The sequence below is a fragment of the Lycium barbarum genome, chromosome 4 (assembly GCF_019175385.1).
Source record: "Lycium barbarum isolate Lr01 chromosome 4, ASM1917538v2, whole genome shotgun sequence".
NCBI lineage: Eukaryota > Viridiplantae > Streptophyta > Magnoliopsida > Solanales > Solanaceae > Lycium > Lycium barbarum.
Window position 1 is genome coordinate 119463814 of NC_083340.1, and position 15503 is coordinate 119479316.

General features: G+C 36.0%; 1 protein-coding gene across 19 annotated transcripts; it reads right to left on the reverse strand.

Moving 5' to 3' along the window:
- Positions 1-10: 10 nt before the first annotated feature.
- Positions 11-11502, reverse strand: LOC132636282 (calcineurin B-like protein 3). 19 transcript variants are annotated; one of them, XM_060353068.1, is made up of 12 exons: positions 11332-11487; positions 10221-10298; positions 9186-9333; positions 8500-8553; positions 8248-8375; positions 7801-7883; positions 7575-7634; positions 7161-7269; positions 7034-7086; positions 6739-6819; positions 416-528; positions 11-295 (listed from the first exon to the last, which is right to left on the reverse strand). In XM_060353068.1, the coding sequence occupies exons 4-12, from the start codon at positions 8508-8510 to the stop codon at positions 238-240; spliced, it is 696 nt and encodes a 231-aa protein (XP_060209051.1). In that variant the 5' UTR covers positions 8511-8553; positions 9186-9333; positions 10221-10298; positions 11332-11487; the 3' UTR covers positions 11-237. The 19 variants fall into 19 exon arrangements, 17 of the variants coding, with proteins under 17 accessions (XP_060209051.1, XP_060209060.1, XP_060209053.1 ...); XM_060353077.1 differs by having other exon boundaries at positions 8248-8396; positions 11332-11486; XR_009581168.1 differs by lacking the exons at positions 11-295; positions 9186-9333 and adding exons at positions 5743-5879; positions 6012-6088 and having other exon boundaries at positions 11332-11502.
- Positions 11503-15503: the final 4001 nt, after the last annotated feature.

Consider the following 15503-nt stretch of genomic DNA (forward strand, 5'->3'; position numbering starts at 1 on the left):
TACAACATAATTGAATGGGAAACCAGACATTTATTACCAGGCAACAAAATACAGAACCATTACATTCAAAATGAATAACAAATCAAGAGAATATTGAAATTTAAGATGGGGCAAAAAAAAAAAAGAAGAGCAAGGAACAGTATTCAGACATCCATAAACTGGCTAATTGCCCTAAACAAAACAGGAAAAAAGATAGTAAAAATAGTTCTCTAAACAACTCAGCCTGTATAACTCCAATCAGGTATCCTCAACTCTGGAATGGAAGACAAAGCTCGGGAATGTAGTCGTAATGTCCCTGTTTTTAATGAGGAAGATTTTTGAGCCAATCAATGCCATGAACATAGTATGGACAAATATCACACTTCGTAAACATGATAATATATGGAGTAATGTCAAGATTCAATGTGCCACTCACTTAAGATATTGGAGGGTCATGTTCTTCAAAAGTGAAGGATGTTGCCCGACCAAACTTCCCCATTCCTCCTTGTCAATCTTTCCATCATGTTTGGTATCAGCTTCTTCGAAAGTCTGAAAAAGAAGAGATATCAATTAAACAATAAAGCTCATGAGAAACCTCTACTACCGGAATAAAAATTTGGGGCCAGAGGATGAACTAAAAGTAAATACGATAACATCCAGGTACATTTGCAAATATATAATTCAGATTGACCAAAACACAAGTCAATAAATGAGCAAATCCCAAACAAATAGCAGATGGTTCAATTCCTCCTCCTTTTTTGTGTTATAAGTAATTTTTCATAGATATGCACCAAGAAGGTGTTAATATATATAGGAAAAAGGGACCTTGATTCACCTAGATTTAAAGGAACTCAAAAAGTGCACAAAAATATTCACATCATGTTCGTATTTCAATTGCAACATGTGTAAAATTAGGTGTCGATTGGTTACAGAATAGGAAGAAATAATCCCCACATCGAATCTAGCAGTGTTAATAAAATGTTTGGTTCATGCTTTTCTTTCTGCAACAACTAATATGTGCAAATCTATGTATAGTTTATGAAGATAGCATGCGGAATAAGAAGAGTATGAGTAATAAATCGATTAAAATTACGAAAATAACAAAATAACCTTCATAAGCAGACAATATTTATTTTGTTAAAAAATAAATAAATATTTCAAATTGTACACTATATATTAGTTTTTTCTACAACAAAACAAATGTCTAGTAATAAATAACCCCTACATTACAGTCCCAGCATTAGAATCCCAGCTTTATTAATCACTCTATTACAATCCCTACACAACTTGCTCCAAAACCAAACAACCACTAAATTTATATAAGCAAAAGACAATGCTGTATTTATGCCTCTCCATAAAGACAAAGGACAGCTTACTATACTCTCTTTCTATGCCTGCAAAGGACAGCTTACTACACTCTCTTTCTATACCTGCACTCTTCATAGTATTCTCTACAGAAAAGGGTGTCACACAGTGCACCCAAAATGCATTCAGGAAGATAATCCATACTTCCCAGGCTTATTTGCAGAGCAGAATAGGTATCAGATGGATTTGTGCTTCACATAAGTAGCCCCTGAGCAGATATTGAACCTCTCCTTTGCAAGATTCGACATTCACCGTGCATATTTATTCACCTTCCATGGCCAGCTATCTTTTTCATTTCATGATCTGCTTAATATAGTATTATTCTTGGACTTAATTGAGAATTTATCATTCTTACCACCATTCCAGATTAAGCATATCATGTTTAAGTCGGGTACTTTGCTCCATCAGTTTTCCTCAGAGATTGTGCTATTCTTTCAATCTACCGTTCAAAGAATTTCTCCTAAAGTTTAGCTTCCACTCATTCATTTGTCTCCAGCCAGCAATTAATGCCTTCCGATTAAATACAGTACTGTGCGAATCAGGAAAGGTTGGCTTCAGAAAATCTGATCTATTCATGGGTCTGTCCACAGTTTTCTTTCCATCTTAACAATCATTTATACTGTTTTAAAGAATTATTTTTTTTTTAAATGACAGAGAAATCCGTTTGGGCTCAACCCTGAGGACCGACCGATACCTTCAAAATTGCATGCCCTTCTACTCTTCTCCACTTAAATACCAGGCTTAATCCGCATGACACGTGCCTCGAACTGTGACGTAGGTCCCAAGTCCCTTAACCTTTACCACTTGAACTAAACCCTTGGGGATTTAAAGAACTCTTAATAACTGCTTATTCATCTCCAAATAGACATTCCATGCGATCTTGCTATTTGCTTGGTGCCAGTGTCTACCTATTCCAAACTGTTATGGTTACTCCTCCATTGAACTTTTTCACTGCTAAACCTACATACCCAGTTTAGAAGAAGGCTTTATATTACGCAGTTCCAAATTTTAATCTCCCAAATCGCCCCACATTTTAGACATCATTGTGGTCCATTTTACCAGGTACAATTTGTGCCTTTCCATAGAAAATCCTTCTTAATTTGTCTATTACCTTCACCGCTTTTGCAGGGATTGGGTGTAAAAAAAGATAATATGGCAGGATCTGATCAAGCACACTATCAATATGTGCTAGTCTACTACCCGTCGGAAAGTATCACTTATCATTAGTGACCAACCTCCTACCCCACTAAAGCTTTCATTTGTCCATAAGAAAGCGTACATGATGTCTCAAACGGCTATGGGCACCTGTTCCGCATGTCCTCGATCTCCAAAGTTGCCTCCTCATGTGAATGGTTCCTCCACAACACTTTAACCTAAGGAAACTCTTTCGACCTCAATTTGCAAACCTACCTGTCCAAAATGGCTATCAAAGTCTCCTCATAAGACAGATTCTTATCCAACTGAACTGTAATAACTGATATGATGTGGCTATCGTCCCGAGCGTACCTCCTAAACGTGGACACGTGGAAAAGCAGATGCACCGCTATGCCGGAAGGCAAAGCAAGCCTATAAGCGACTGAGTCAGTCTGCTTTAGGATCTAATAAGGTCTGATATACCTCAAGCTCAACTTTCCTGTCTTCCTGAACCTCGTCACACATCTCATAGGTGATACCTTGAGCAATACATGCTCTCCCTCAATTAATTCAAGATCGCGTGTCCATACATAAGATTTTTGCCCACTGTGTTGTCTGAAGCCGGTCCCAAATAATCCTAGCCTTGTCTAAGGTCTGATGTACCAACTCTGGGCCTAATAACTTCACCTCGCCCGTTTGAACCAACTAACTGAAGAATGATACCGACGACCATATAATGCCTCAAATGATGCAATCTAGATACTGGACTGGTAGTTGCTACTGTAAGCAATCAACTAATGGAAATGCTCATCCCAATGACTTCCAAAGTCAATAGCACATGCTTTAAGCATATCCCAAAAATAGCACATGCTCAAAGCATATCCTCAAGACTGATGCTCACATTTCACCTTCTGTTCAAGCAACGAGATACATGCCCAACTGAGTTTTGGCTTCACACGGTATCATTTTTGGGCTATGTGGTGACTAGAGATAGGATTCGAGTGGATCCGAGAAGATAGAGACAGTTCATGATTGGCCTACACCTAGTATGCCTATGGAGATCCGCAGTTTCCTAGGCCAAGCGAGCTACTACAAGCGGTTAGTAGAGGGACTTTTAGCCCTTGAAGCCCCGTTGACTAGATTGGCACAGAAGGGGGTTCAATTTCAATGGACGGATGAATCAGTGTTATCAAAAGTGAAAAGCACAAAAAAGCTCTAAGGTCAGTTGGGGCTTTAAGCGAAAGTGTAAATAAAGCACGGGCTTTAATGAAAAAAGGCGCAATGGTGCAAATATATGTGTGTATATATGTGTGTGTATATGTGTGTGTGTGTGTGTGTGTGTGTGTGTGTGTGTTTGTTTAGTCCAAGACTTATAACAATAAGCATGAATAAGAAATATATGGACAAAGAAATTGTAAAAACATTACGATAAAGTGAAATATCAATTATCTAGTGTCACCTCGTCAAGAGAGGCTCATTGGGAAAGAAAAGTATGTCTTAGAGACTTGATGATGACACTGAAGCGCACATAAAGCGAGGCAAAGCGCTCAACATGTTTTGCGCCTCATTTCAACGCTTAAGCGCGCCTTTGACAACACTGGGATGAGTGTGAAGATAGTTTCCAAAAGCTCAAGTTTGTTTTGACTACCGCTCTAGTCTCGATACTTCCTACCTGTACTAGTGGGTATGTGGTGTATTGTGAATCTGTGATGCTTCACGTGTAGGTCTTGGATGCGTTCTGATGCAAAATGGTAAAGTGATAGCCCATCCTTCTAGGCAACTGAAGAATAATAAGAAGAATTATCCCACCCATGATTAGGAGCAGGCAGTGGTGTTTGCCTTGGAGATTTGACTTCATTATCTGTATGGTGAGCCATGTGATGTCTACACCAACTACAAGAGTTCACAATACATCTTCAACCAGAGGGACTTAAATTTGAGGCATCAAAGATGGCTCGAGCTGCTAAAAAACTATGACATCATCATTTTGTGTCATCTCGGTAAGACAAACGTGGTGGCCGATGCCTTGTGTTGGAAGTCAATGGGTAGTTTGGCTAGTTTGGTTGTGTAGAGAAGGCCTATAGCTATTGAGGTTCAGACTTTGACTAATCAGAGGGTTAGGATTGATCACACTGTTTCGGGCCGGTTACTAGCTGGTGTGGCACGATCTTCATTAGCTACACAGATTCGGGAGAGTCAGCACGAGATCCCTACTTGGTTGAGCTTAGAAAGAAGGTTCTTGTTGACAAAGAGCCTGGTTTGTGATTGTTCGTGACAGTGCACTTCACTACGGTGATTGGTGTGTGTGCCAAATGTGGATGAGTTGAGGCATTTGTCACTTGAAAAGGCACACAATTCAAGGTAATCTTTTCATTTAGGCACTACAAAGATGTATTAGGTCCTTTGGCAACTGTATTGGTGGAAAGGAATGAAAAAATGATTTTGCTGGACTTTATGCTCACCCTTGTTTCTGTTTGTACAGATCCTAGCTCTAGTGCCACAACGGGTTCTCCGAGGCAATTCTTGTGTTCAGTTGAGGTTAGAACACATTCTGATCGTGGTGGCACCTTTACTCTATCCATCTTTCTTTTTGTTATTATTGGGCTGTGTCGCTAAACTCTTGTATTCAAATTTATAGTAGATGCTAGTCTGTGGAGGTGGATTTCAAAACTTGGATGTTTTTGGGCTTCGAGTCATTATCTTGTTATTGTTGATGATTGTAGATATTTTTTATTGGTTGGATGGTTGTTTGGTTGACTGCATCAATTATTGGGATGCTGTGTTTTAAGGGAAATTTAGTTGGAACTTTTATTGACATGTGGTACTTGACTAAGATATGTACTGGTTCACTTGGCATGGGTAGTTGCTTGCTAAGTGCCAATGATACTTAATTATTGGCTACACTTTCTTTTATTTAATCATATCTTCAACATGCTCCTCACGTGCAGGTCTAATTCTTTTACATGGGCCAAGAACGTGGAAATTCTTTTTTATAATGTAGGCAGTGAGACTTGAACCTACCACCTCTACCTACTCTGATAACATGCTGAAGTATGTGGCCATCTCATCTCATCTAAAAGCTTATGCTACTAGAGATAGAGAGGACACACTTTTATTACTTAGTTATATCTTCAACAATTTCCTATAAAGTAGGTCTACCATCATAATTTTTATAAAATCAGAGTCTACCTCAGACAACTTTAGGCTAAGATATTTTTGTTCTTTCTAGAGTAAACCTAGTGAAAGTGAATCCCCATCCATTACCCAAGGCCATTTGCCGAGCACTTTAACTTCCGCCAATTCAAACCTCAAATCCTGCCTTTCACTTCTTTCTTATGGTCCATAAATACGGACAACACCAAACGATCTTTCTCTGGCAAGGAATAAAGTTTTCCTCTCCCCTGTTACAAATGCAAATGATAGAGTTCAATTTACATCAATATGTAGTCCAATATATTATTTGCATTCGAGCTATTGTGTGAAGTTGTCTCCAAGAGAGTCAAAGAAATGTATCAAAATCTACTGTAGCTTACGGATTTTTAGAGAGAAGGTAGACTTCCTCTCTCTAGTATCACACATCGGATTGCAGAGATATTCCATCATTCAATTACTGCATATATCCAAAATTAAAAATCACTAAATTGTCACTAATAATGTTTACCTGTGAGAGAAACAAGCTTCAGGCAACACCACCTGACCTCTTATATTAGTTGCCGACCAACTAATTACCATACCATACCATAAAAAGAAGGGAAAAGGTGAAATATACCCCTCGACTTTGCAATTTAGAGCAGATATACCTTCGTTAGAAAAGTGGTACATATATACCCTTGCCGTTACACAAATGATGCAAATATACCTTTTTTGTTAATAAATTTAAAAATAAAAAAAATAAAAAATCATTTAGCTTATTTTTTAATTTTAAAAATGTCACGTGGCTTAAAAAACATAAGTCCTGTATGTTAGGCACTAGGAATTAAGGGTACTTTGTTTCCTTTAGGTCCAATATCGAGAAATCATCCTTGAAGAAACTACAGGGGATTGGTGGTGCTTCTTTTCCCAGTAGGTCCAAGTCACCGAAATCATATTTGAAAATGACAAACTCCAATAGAACTAAACTATAACAACATAGATAGCAAAGGAGACAACCAAGAAGCAAAAATACTACTGCATCAGTAAACATGTAACCAGGAAGCCACTCCTTCAATTCAAATGAGAGATATACTAACAGAGGTATCTAAATTTAGGTTGATGAAGCACCTTATCGATTATGCTCTCTATAACATCATCTGATAGGTTCATACCAGACTCGGCAAGGGTAGCGACAACCATTTGCTTCACCTGCATAGAAACCAAACTTTTCTTATGTCGAGCATTCCAGGTAAATGCATCAAAGGTGGAATAAAGTTTCCAAGACACATTGTGTTAACCCTAACTAAAGCAACTGAAAACAGGGATTTAAAAAGTAGAAAAACTTAGTAACGATCAAAATATTACAACAGATTTGCATTCATAGGTGAAAGTAACTAAATCACCTTATGAAAGATAGACGTACCTCTTGCCTCTCAATGAAGCCCTGTTGCTTGAGATCGTATAGCTGAAAAGAAACTACAATAGCAATACCATTAGAACCAGGATTACATGAATTGAAACTATTGACAATAGTTAAGCAACTCGCATACATTCAATCTTATCATCAATAGGAGCATTTGGATGGAAAACAGAGAGGGCACGCGCAAACTCCTCAAAACCCAAGATTCCATTGTGCTTTGTGTCAAATAAGTCAAACACCTGTAATTAAATAAGTCAAAGTAGGACGAAATAAAAGGATAAGCTGATTATCATTCAACCTCCGAAACTAAAATAACGTATTATACATAATGATTGAACAAGTAAACTTGATACTCAATATATCTGAATCCTTATAAAAAGACAACCCGTATTACTGCAGCTTCACTGTTCAGGTAAGAGTGATTGTGTTAATAATGATATTACCAGTTGATCCAATATGCAGGAAGCAACATTCTTCACTCTACCAAAATTTGTAATACCGAAGCACAATGAAAAGATTAATGTGGCTAGCAAGGAGAACGCACCCTATCAGCAAACAAGCTTTCCTTTTTGTTCGTCTTGAATAGTGCCAATTGAAACTCTTCCTGCAGTTTAATCATAACATCAAAATTCAAAGCCCTTGGACTCAAAGACTGATTAAGAATTCATGCAAGAAACCCAAAGAAGAGTTATACTGCAAGAATACCTATATGTCAAACACAATGGTGCTAGTTCCAAAGTTGTAGACTTAACAAAGGATGAAACACAAACCTTGTTGATCAGCCCATCATCAACCACTGCACTGCTAATCTTCTTAAAGAGCTCATAAAGAGCTTCAATCTCACTGACACTAACTGCAACAAGAATGAGATTATATAGGTTTATAACAATATATATCCTAGTAGAAAAGTCAATACGTCCAACAATATAGATTAGTACACTCGTATCTCAAATCTGTACACCAAATCCTTGTCCCAATACCTTTATGAATTGACAAAGTATGACATCGGAAACAAAACAAAGAATTATGAAAAAAGCAAGTTTGTACTTTTTTTAAAAAAAAGAACATAATCTTCAAAATGCAAATACAGATTTCCAGATGACGCCATCATAAAAGGATAAACTTGTAACCAGACAAACATTGCTTTTGGTTCATCTTTCTTTCTATGTTTCCAATAGCAGAAATTAAATGTTAACAGATGTGTTCCAATAGCATACAAACTGTCTCTCTTGCTAGGATCTCTGGATCTTCAAAGGGTGTTGTTTGCCTGTCCAGATCACAGCATTTCGACAGAGAAGCACCTAAATGCTTGACTCCCTCTAGGCACTGCAACATGGTATTATTCCTGCTTCAAAACACTCCATATCTGGTCAACCGAAAAAATCAGAGTTGAGGAGGGGTGGGGAGGCCATTTTGATTGGTCATTTGTGCCTCGAGAAAAATAAAATGAACAAACAAATTGAACTAACCTTTTGACCATTCTCTATTATCGTCCTATGTGAATGCAAAAATGCTGAAAGATTCTGAAGATGATCAATTTAGAGCAGTGTTATCAAAAGCAAAAAGGGCAAAAAAGCTCTAAGTTCAACTAGAGCTTTAAGCGCAAATAAAGCGTGCACTTTAATGAAAAAAGGCGCAATGGTGCAAAAATACAAATATATATCTTTAGTCCAAGACTAATAATAATAAGCATGAATAACAAATATTTGGACAACGAAATTGTAAAAACATTATGATAAAGGGAAATATCAATTATCTAGTGTCACCTCTTCAAGAGAGGCTCATTGGCAAAGGGAAAGTATGTCTTAGAGCCTTCCTTAACCAAAAAAAAGTATGTCTTAGAGCCTTCATGATGACACTGAAGCGCGCATAAAGCGAGGCGAAGCGCTCAACATGTTTTGAGCCTCGCTTTAGGGCTTAAGCGCACCTTTGATAACACTGATTTAGAGCTGTATGTCTGACAAGAAACCCATGTCAATATACACGTAGGTCTATCAATAACCCCTCAAAATAAACAAATAAACAAACAAACAAAAGCCCTCTAAATCGATCCTCTTGACATGCAAGTAATATTTCTACAAATATCATCATAAAATAAAGGTTTGAGGCTGCTGATTCGGAAAAAAGAAAAAAAGAACAGAAGTTTGAGCCTAACTTGAATTAAGCTTAAGCTTCTTCGCTCCTCTAGCCATTGTCGTAATAAATAGGGGTAGAATGATATCTCCAGATAAGAGTAAGAGCAGAAAGCACTTTCTTCAAGTTCGTCACAACACTTCTTGTTATGTAATCATATACTCCAAGTCCTAATAAGCATATTATCACAAGAATATAACTTTAGGATTATTACACATGACCAGTAGATTTCAGATTAAAACATCCTGGTGCTTTACTAGGTACCGACACTGCAATGTAGGGGTAGACCCCATGATTTTTTATCAAATTCAATATATTTGCATAACTGATCAAGAATAAAGCTACATAAAAATAGAGCAAGCACCCCAAGTTGTGCGAAACGAATGGGCTCGCTGGTCAAGTATGCGGGTGCTGGGCTGCCAAATGCATGTGGTGCGAGATCAAAAACGATGCAGACAATTTTCTTTTTAAGCTGATGCATTTCCTTAGTAATAACCTATCAATACCCAAGAGCCAGTGAGGCAAGGTTGGGAACTCGGTGGTTAATGGGAGCCCTCTACCCTTCTCCATTTAAATAAGCTAATGCCTATTTTTTCCTTTCATGTTCTTTATTTTCATTCTTCTTTGCTTTTTCATTTCCTTCTTTACTTTCTTTCCCATTTTCCCCAACTCTTGTTCCCAAAAGAGAACTCCTTTTTTTCTTTTTTCCTTTTTAACTTTCTTTTCCACACTTAATCTCATCTTCCTCAAAAACAGATGAAACTTTAGTCTAATCTGGCAACACAACTAAACTCATTCTTTTCCTCTTCCTCTTAGGGAGCTCCTCCCAGTGAACACCCGTGACTTTAAAATCCTGGTTGCGCCACTGCTTCAACGGAGAAAATAACAATGATACCATGCCCAAAGAAACTCGACAACACCACGTCTTATACCAATTTGTCAACAATCTTTCCTTGAGGTAATACAGTAACTGTGGGGATTAATTAGCACATGGCAGCTTGCATTTCTTAAATTTGCACAAATTAAGAGGATGAGGGCTAAGTGACGCAGTTCTTACCTTATCACAATTCCTTAAACTTCACTATGTATTCACTTCCCAATGCTGCAACAGATTACAAGCAGTGTTCTGAAATAACTGTTGGACAAATTCATCAGAGCGTAACAGCAAAATTATTACTCCCTCCATCCCAATTTACGTGACATTCTTTCCTTTTTAGTCAGTCCAAAAAGAATGACTCCTTTTTATATTTAGTAGCACTTTAGCTTTAAACTTCACATTTTACCCTTAATGAAATACTCCCTCCGTCTCAAATTATATGTCATGGTTACTAAAAACAGTTGTCTCGAATTATTTCTCGTTTTAGAAGTTCAACCACAACTAATTATTTTTTTCCCCATTTTACCCTTTGTAGAATCTTGTCATTAATGGAGATAGACACATAAATAGAGTAAATATTTAATGCAGAGATTATAACTTAGATATAAATAAGGTTAAAGTATTCAAATACCCCTCCTAATTAATACTCCCTCCGTCTCAAATTATTTATCTTTTTTTTTGTTTTACACGTCCCTTAAGAAATATTAATTAAAAGGGGAATTTGACTAACTTTACCCTTATTTATATCTAAGTAATAATCTCTCCCTTATTCTATTTAGATAAAATTCTACTAAGGTAAAATGGAAAAAAAATAGTTAACTGTGTCTTGAACTCCTAAAACAACAAATAACTTGAGACAACTATTTTTTGTAACCACGATAAATAATTTGAGACTGAGGGAGTAGTATTTCTTAAGGGATGTGTAAAACAAAAAAAGCGTCAAATAATTTGACACGGAGGTAGTAATTTAGTGCCACACATATATTTACATCTTATTTTGGACCACAAGTTTTAAAAGTGTTTTGTTCATTCTTAAATTCCGTGAGCAGTCGTTGGAAAATCTGTTGGACAACTTAGCCAAACAATTTAACTAATAAAATCACCACATGGTAAAAGATTATTAGATAGTATATATAAAACCCAGAATTCAAGAAATAATCAATCAAACCATAGACTCGATAGGGGTGACAAATAGCAAACAGATCTAATAATTGAAGAGAATTAATACATCGGAATTTGAATTCTGTATGACTAATAAAATCGAGATTTATAGAGAGAGAAATGATTTTACCTTGAGAAATTTAGAGAGAAGAGAATGAGATGAATAATAAGAGAAGAAACAAGGAGAAGGGACTAAATAATGATGACGATGGGCCACTTCTCTTTCCCCGTTGTCAATTTATTTCCTCACACTGTTTCTGTTTTTCCCTGTTGTTTTTTTTTTTTCCCCCGGACATTTGTTTATGCATACGTAATAATAAACGTAAATTACAGCTTAGTACTATAATCTTTGTCTACTCGTGAGATTATGAACATGAATTACGAAGGAACCCTCTTCTGGAAACAGGTTCATGTTTTATGAAAATGTCAAAATGCCCTTAAATTATGGGAAATTGAATAAAATGTCCATTACTTAATAAGGTCAAAAATGCCTTTTGCGTCAAAAATACCCGAAAAGAATCATTTTTACCCTCCGTTACATTTTGGTAGCAAGTTTACCCTTACCGTCTAATTTTAGGACCACATGTAACCTTGCTACTAGCCGTCCTCCACGCAAGCTGCCAACGTGGACAAAAAAATGACATGGCTGCCCACATGGAAAAAAAACAGAGAACCCAGCAAATTGTGTTAAAATGGTATATCTTCTCTTAAGTGAGCAATCAAATGAAATGATTTTACAGCCATGTGCAACCTGAACTGAAGCAAGTTGAGTTGTGGATATAGCAGTCCGTGCCACTCAAAGGCAAAATCACAGATTAAAAGGCTCAAACTGAGATTGGAAATTCAACAAAAGGTGCACTATACCATAGAACTGGAATTCAAAAGTCAATCTTGGAAATCAATGCTTTTGGCTTTTGAGCGGAGATTTCCAATTCTTAAAGGGAAAGCAAGATTCTGGGTCTCTATCAATGAAAGGAGTAGCACCATCAAAATTTGAAATTTGAGTCTGATTGCTTTAAGGTCTGTTTGGTGGTTTAAAACGCTGCCCACCCACATCAATGGTGACAATATTTTAACCTGAATCAATGGAGTTTCTTGAAAAATCATAGGAAAGAGGATTAGATCCAGCAAAAGGTGGATCCTTTTTGTGAATTCAGAAAGATAATAACCAAACAAGATCTTCCAATTAACTTGGATAATCTATGAGCCTGTTTGGAGGGGCTTCTCCCTATAAGCTGTTTCAGCTTATAAGCTAAAAAAAAAAATAAGTTAGGGTAGTTTAACTTTTTTTTTTGGCTTATAAGTTATTTTCAGCTTATAAGCTGCTTTAGATAAGCTAAGTCAAATTGACCCAATTATTTTTTTGAGCTTATTTTAAGCACAAAATGACTTTAAGCTGGCCAGCCAAACACTCAAAAAAGCTAAAAACAACTTATAATCAACTTATAAGCCAATCCAAAGGGGCTCTATATCTACATATAATACTATAAAATTAGGCAATAGAAGAGTGATGTGGCACATTTCATAGACCGCTGTGGCACTATTGCTATTTATCTTTTTTGGCAATTTTTTGACCTTTTTCTCTTATATTATCCTCAAAATAAAATGTTGAAAATTAAAATCGCTCTATTAATAATTCTATAATTGTCCACAGTCCACGTTCAATGCTCAATTAGAAAGTGAAAGCATCTACGATTATTAACTCACTCAGTTACTTTCCCATATTATATTATGAGTCCGGAGCCTAAAGGGTATAAAAATACACAGTATAATTCAAAAGGGGTAGTCTTTTATTTACAGACCAAAACGGGTATAACGTGGACCAGTCCACGTTATACCCCAAATTTGTTTTTCAATTGTCAGTCGATCACAGAGAAAAAAAAAATTAATGGTATAACGTGGACTGATCCACGTTATACAAAATTTTGTATAACGTGGATCAGTCCACGTTTTACAAATATATTAATGGTATAACGTGGATCAGTCCACGTTATACCATTAATATATATTTTTCTCCCCAGTGTTTTACAAAATAGGAGTCCGGAACCAAAATGCCCCCAAAAAAATCATTTTGAACCAAAATATCCCAACAAAAAAAATGTTACAAAAATACCTTTAGCGCAGTAAGTTTAGTTTGAAAAAACTTAATGTTTTTTCCATACTTTGACCAATGATTAGTCGTGTGTCAAGACTCCGAAATGTCAATATTTTATATAGAACCTGATATTTTTTTCTGCGTACAATAATGTAGGCCCAATACATCAAGGATACATAGACGTCGGATAGTCATTTTAGGGGTTGAAAAGGTGCCCGAAGTAAGTTTTGTTTGAAAAAACTTAGTGTTTTTCCATACTTTGACCAACGATTAGTCGTGTGTCAAGACTCCGAAACGTCAATATTTTATATAGAACCTGATATTTTTTCTGCGTACAATAATGTAGGCTCAATACATCAAGGATACGTAGACGCTCGGATAGTCATTTTAGGGGTTGAAAAGGTACCCGAAGTAAGTTTTGTTTGGAAACTTTAGGGTGTTTTATTTTTTAAGATTTTGATTTAAGCGTGTTATTTTTTAATCAAGACATATTTTTATTTTGAATATAAATATAATTCTAAAAAATATAGGGAGAAAAACTAGTTGTAAAGTGATCAAACTTTAGATGGTCATAACTTTGCGCTCGGACGTCCGTTTTACGCGTATTTTTTTTGAACTTGCGTATTTTTTCGAGATCTACGCGGACAAACTGTCGTAAGGCGGTTTGGCCGAGCCGATTTTTAAAAAAACACCTTTTATCCCATTCAATTTCAATTTTCCCCCAAATTGGCCTGAAATTTTCAATTTTATTTACTTATAAGATGATGATACGCAATAGATTTCAACGTAAAAATCTCGGGATAATGTAGCTGTGAATGTCAATTTCACTTCTGCGGTTTCAATTTTTGAAAATAAGGCTGACTAATTTTCTCGACATATAAAGTTGACTAAAATAATCTTACAACCAAACACTAAGTTTTTTCAAACAAAACTTACTTCGGGTTTAGGAGCGCGGACTACAACTAGAAGGAGGAATGAAATGGATATAGCTCCTGCTCGCATGGCTAGAAAGTGTAGTACGTGCAAGCAAACAGGTCATAACAAGAATCGCTGCCCCGACAGAAATCAGTAGTTGTTATTGCTTGTTGGTTTTTATGTTTTTTCTTAAGTTGTACGATCGTTGTTTCCTTATGTAATCTTCCAAGAATATATAACATGTCTTGTGCCGTTTAATAGTTAGTATGTAATTTAACATTTACTACTCAGTTAATGTGTGACGTTTATTTAACTTATATTTTATTTTTTATTTATGTTCGCATAGATAACACATATTTAATTATCGCATGTGTTAAAATATTTATTTCAGTTAAACACTGAAATTAACTATATGCTTTAAAAATTAGAAAAATAAATAAATTTTTTCTATTAAAAACACAGCCGAATATGATTTAAATAGAGGCAACGTCTTACAAACTATTTTGTAAAACGTTGGGGAGAAAAATATATATTAATGGTATAACGTGGACTTATCCACGTTATACAAAATTATTTGTATAACATGGATCAGTCCACGTTATACCATTAATTTATTTATTTTTAATTTTCTCTGTGATCGACTGACAATTGAAAAAAAAAATTGGGGTATAACGTGGACTCCACGTTATACCCATTTTGGTTTGTAAATAAAAGGTTACCCCTTTTGATTTATACCATATATTTTTATGTCATTTAGGCTCCGGACTCCTATATTATCTATCTTATTAAAGGCTTATTACAGTAGTTCTTTTACAGAAAAAAGGAAACAATGCGTCGCTTTTGTTTTTTTCTTTTGCATTTTTTTCCTTTCATTCAACCTTTGTTAGTAAGCTAGCCCAAGGGCTGTGTTAAAGAGAAAACGGTTGCCAAGACTCTATTACCAATTAATGTGGTGCATAATGAGGAAATAAATTAATGTTGCAGTAATGTTCGTAATAGACGTATATATTTTCTTGAAGAGGTTTGCCAAGACTGCCATAGAAATGGAAAATACGATCATTTTGGAAGGAGGAGATATGGAATATCAAAGAACAACAAACTGAACTAGGTAAGCATCCAAACACTTTCATTTTTAAAGATGCCACACGTATTCAAACATTTTTATGTGCAGGGTGAGAAGATTTTTTTTTTTTTAATTCTCGGGGACCCCCGGCCACTATTTGTCATGCCCCAAAACCCATTCTAGACGTGACCGGCATCCGACGTCATGAACAACATCGGAAGAATCTAAA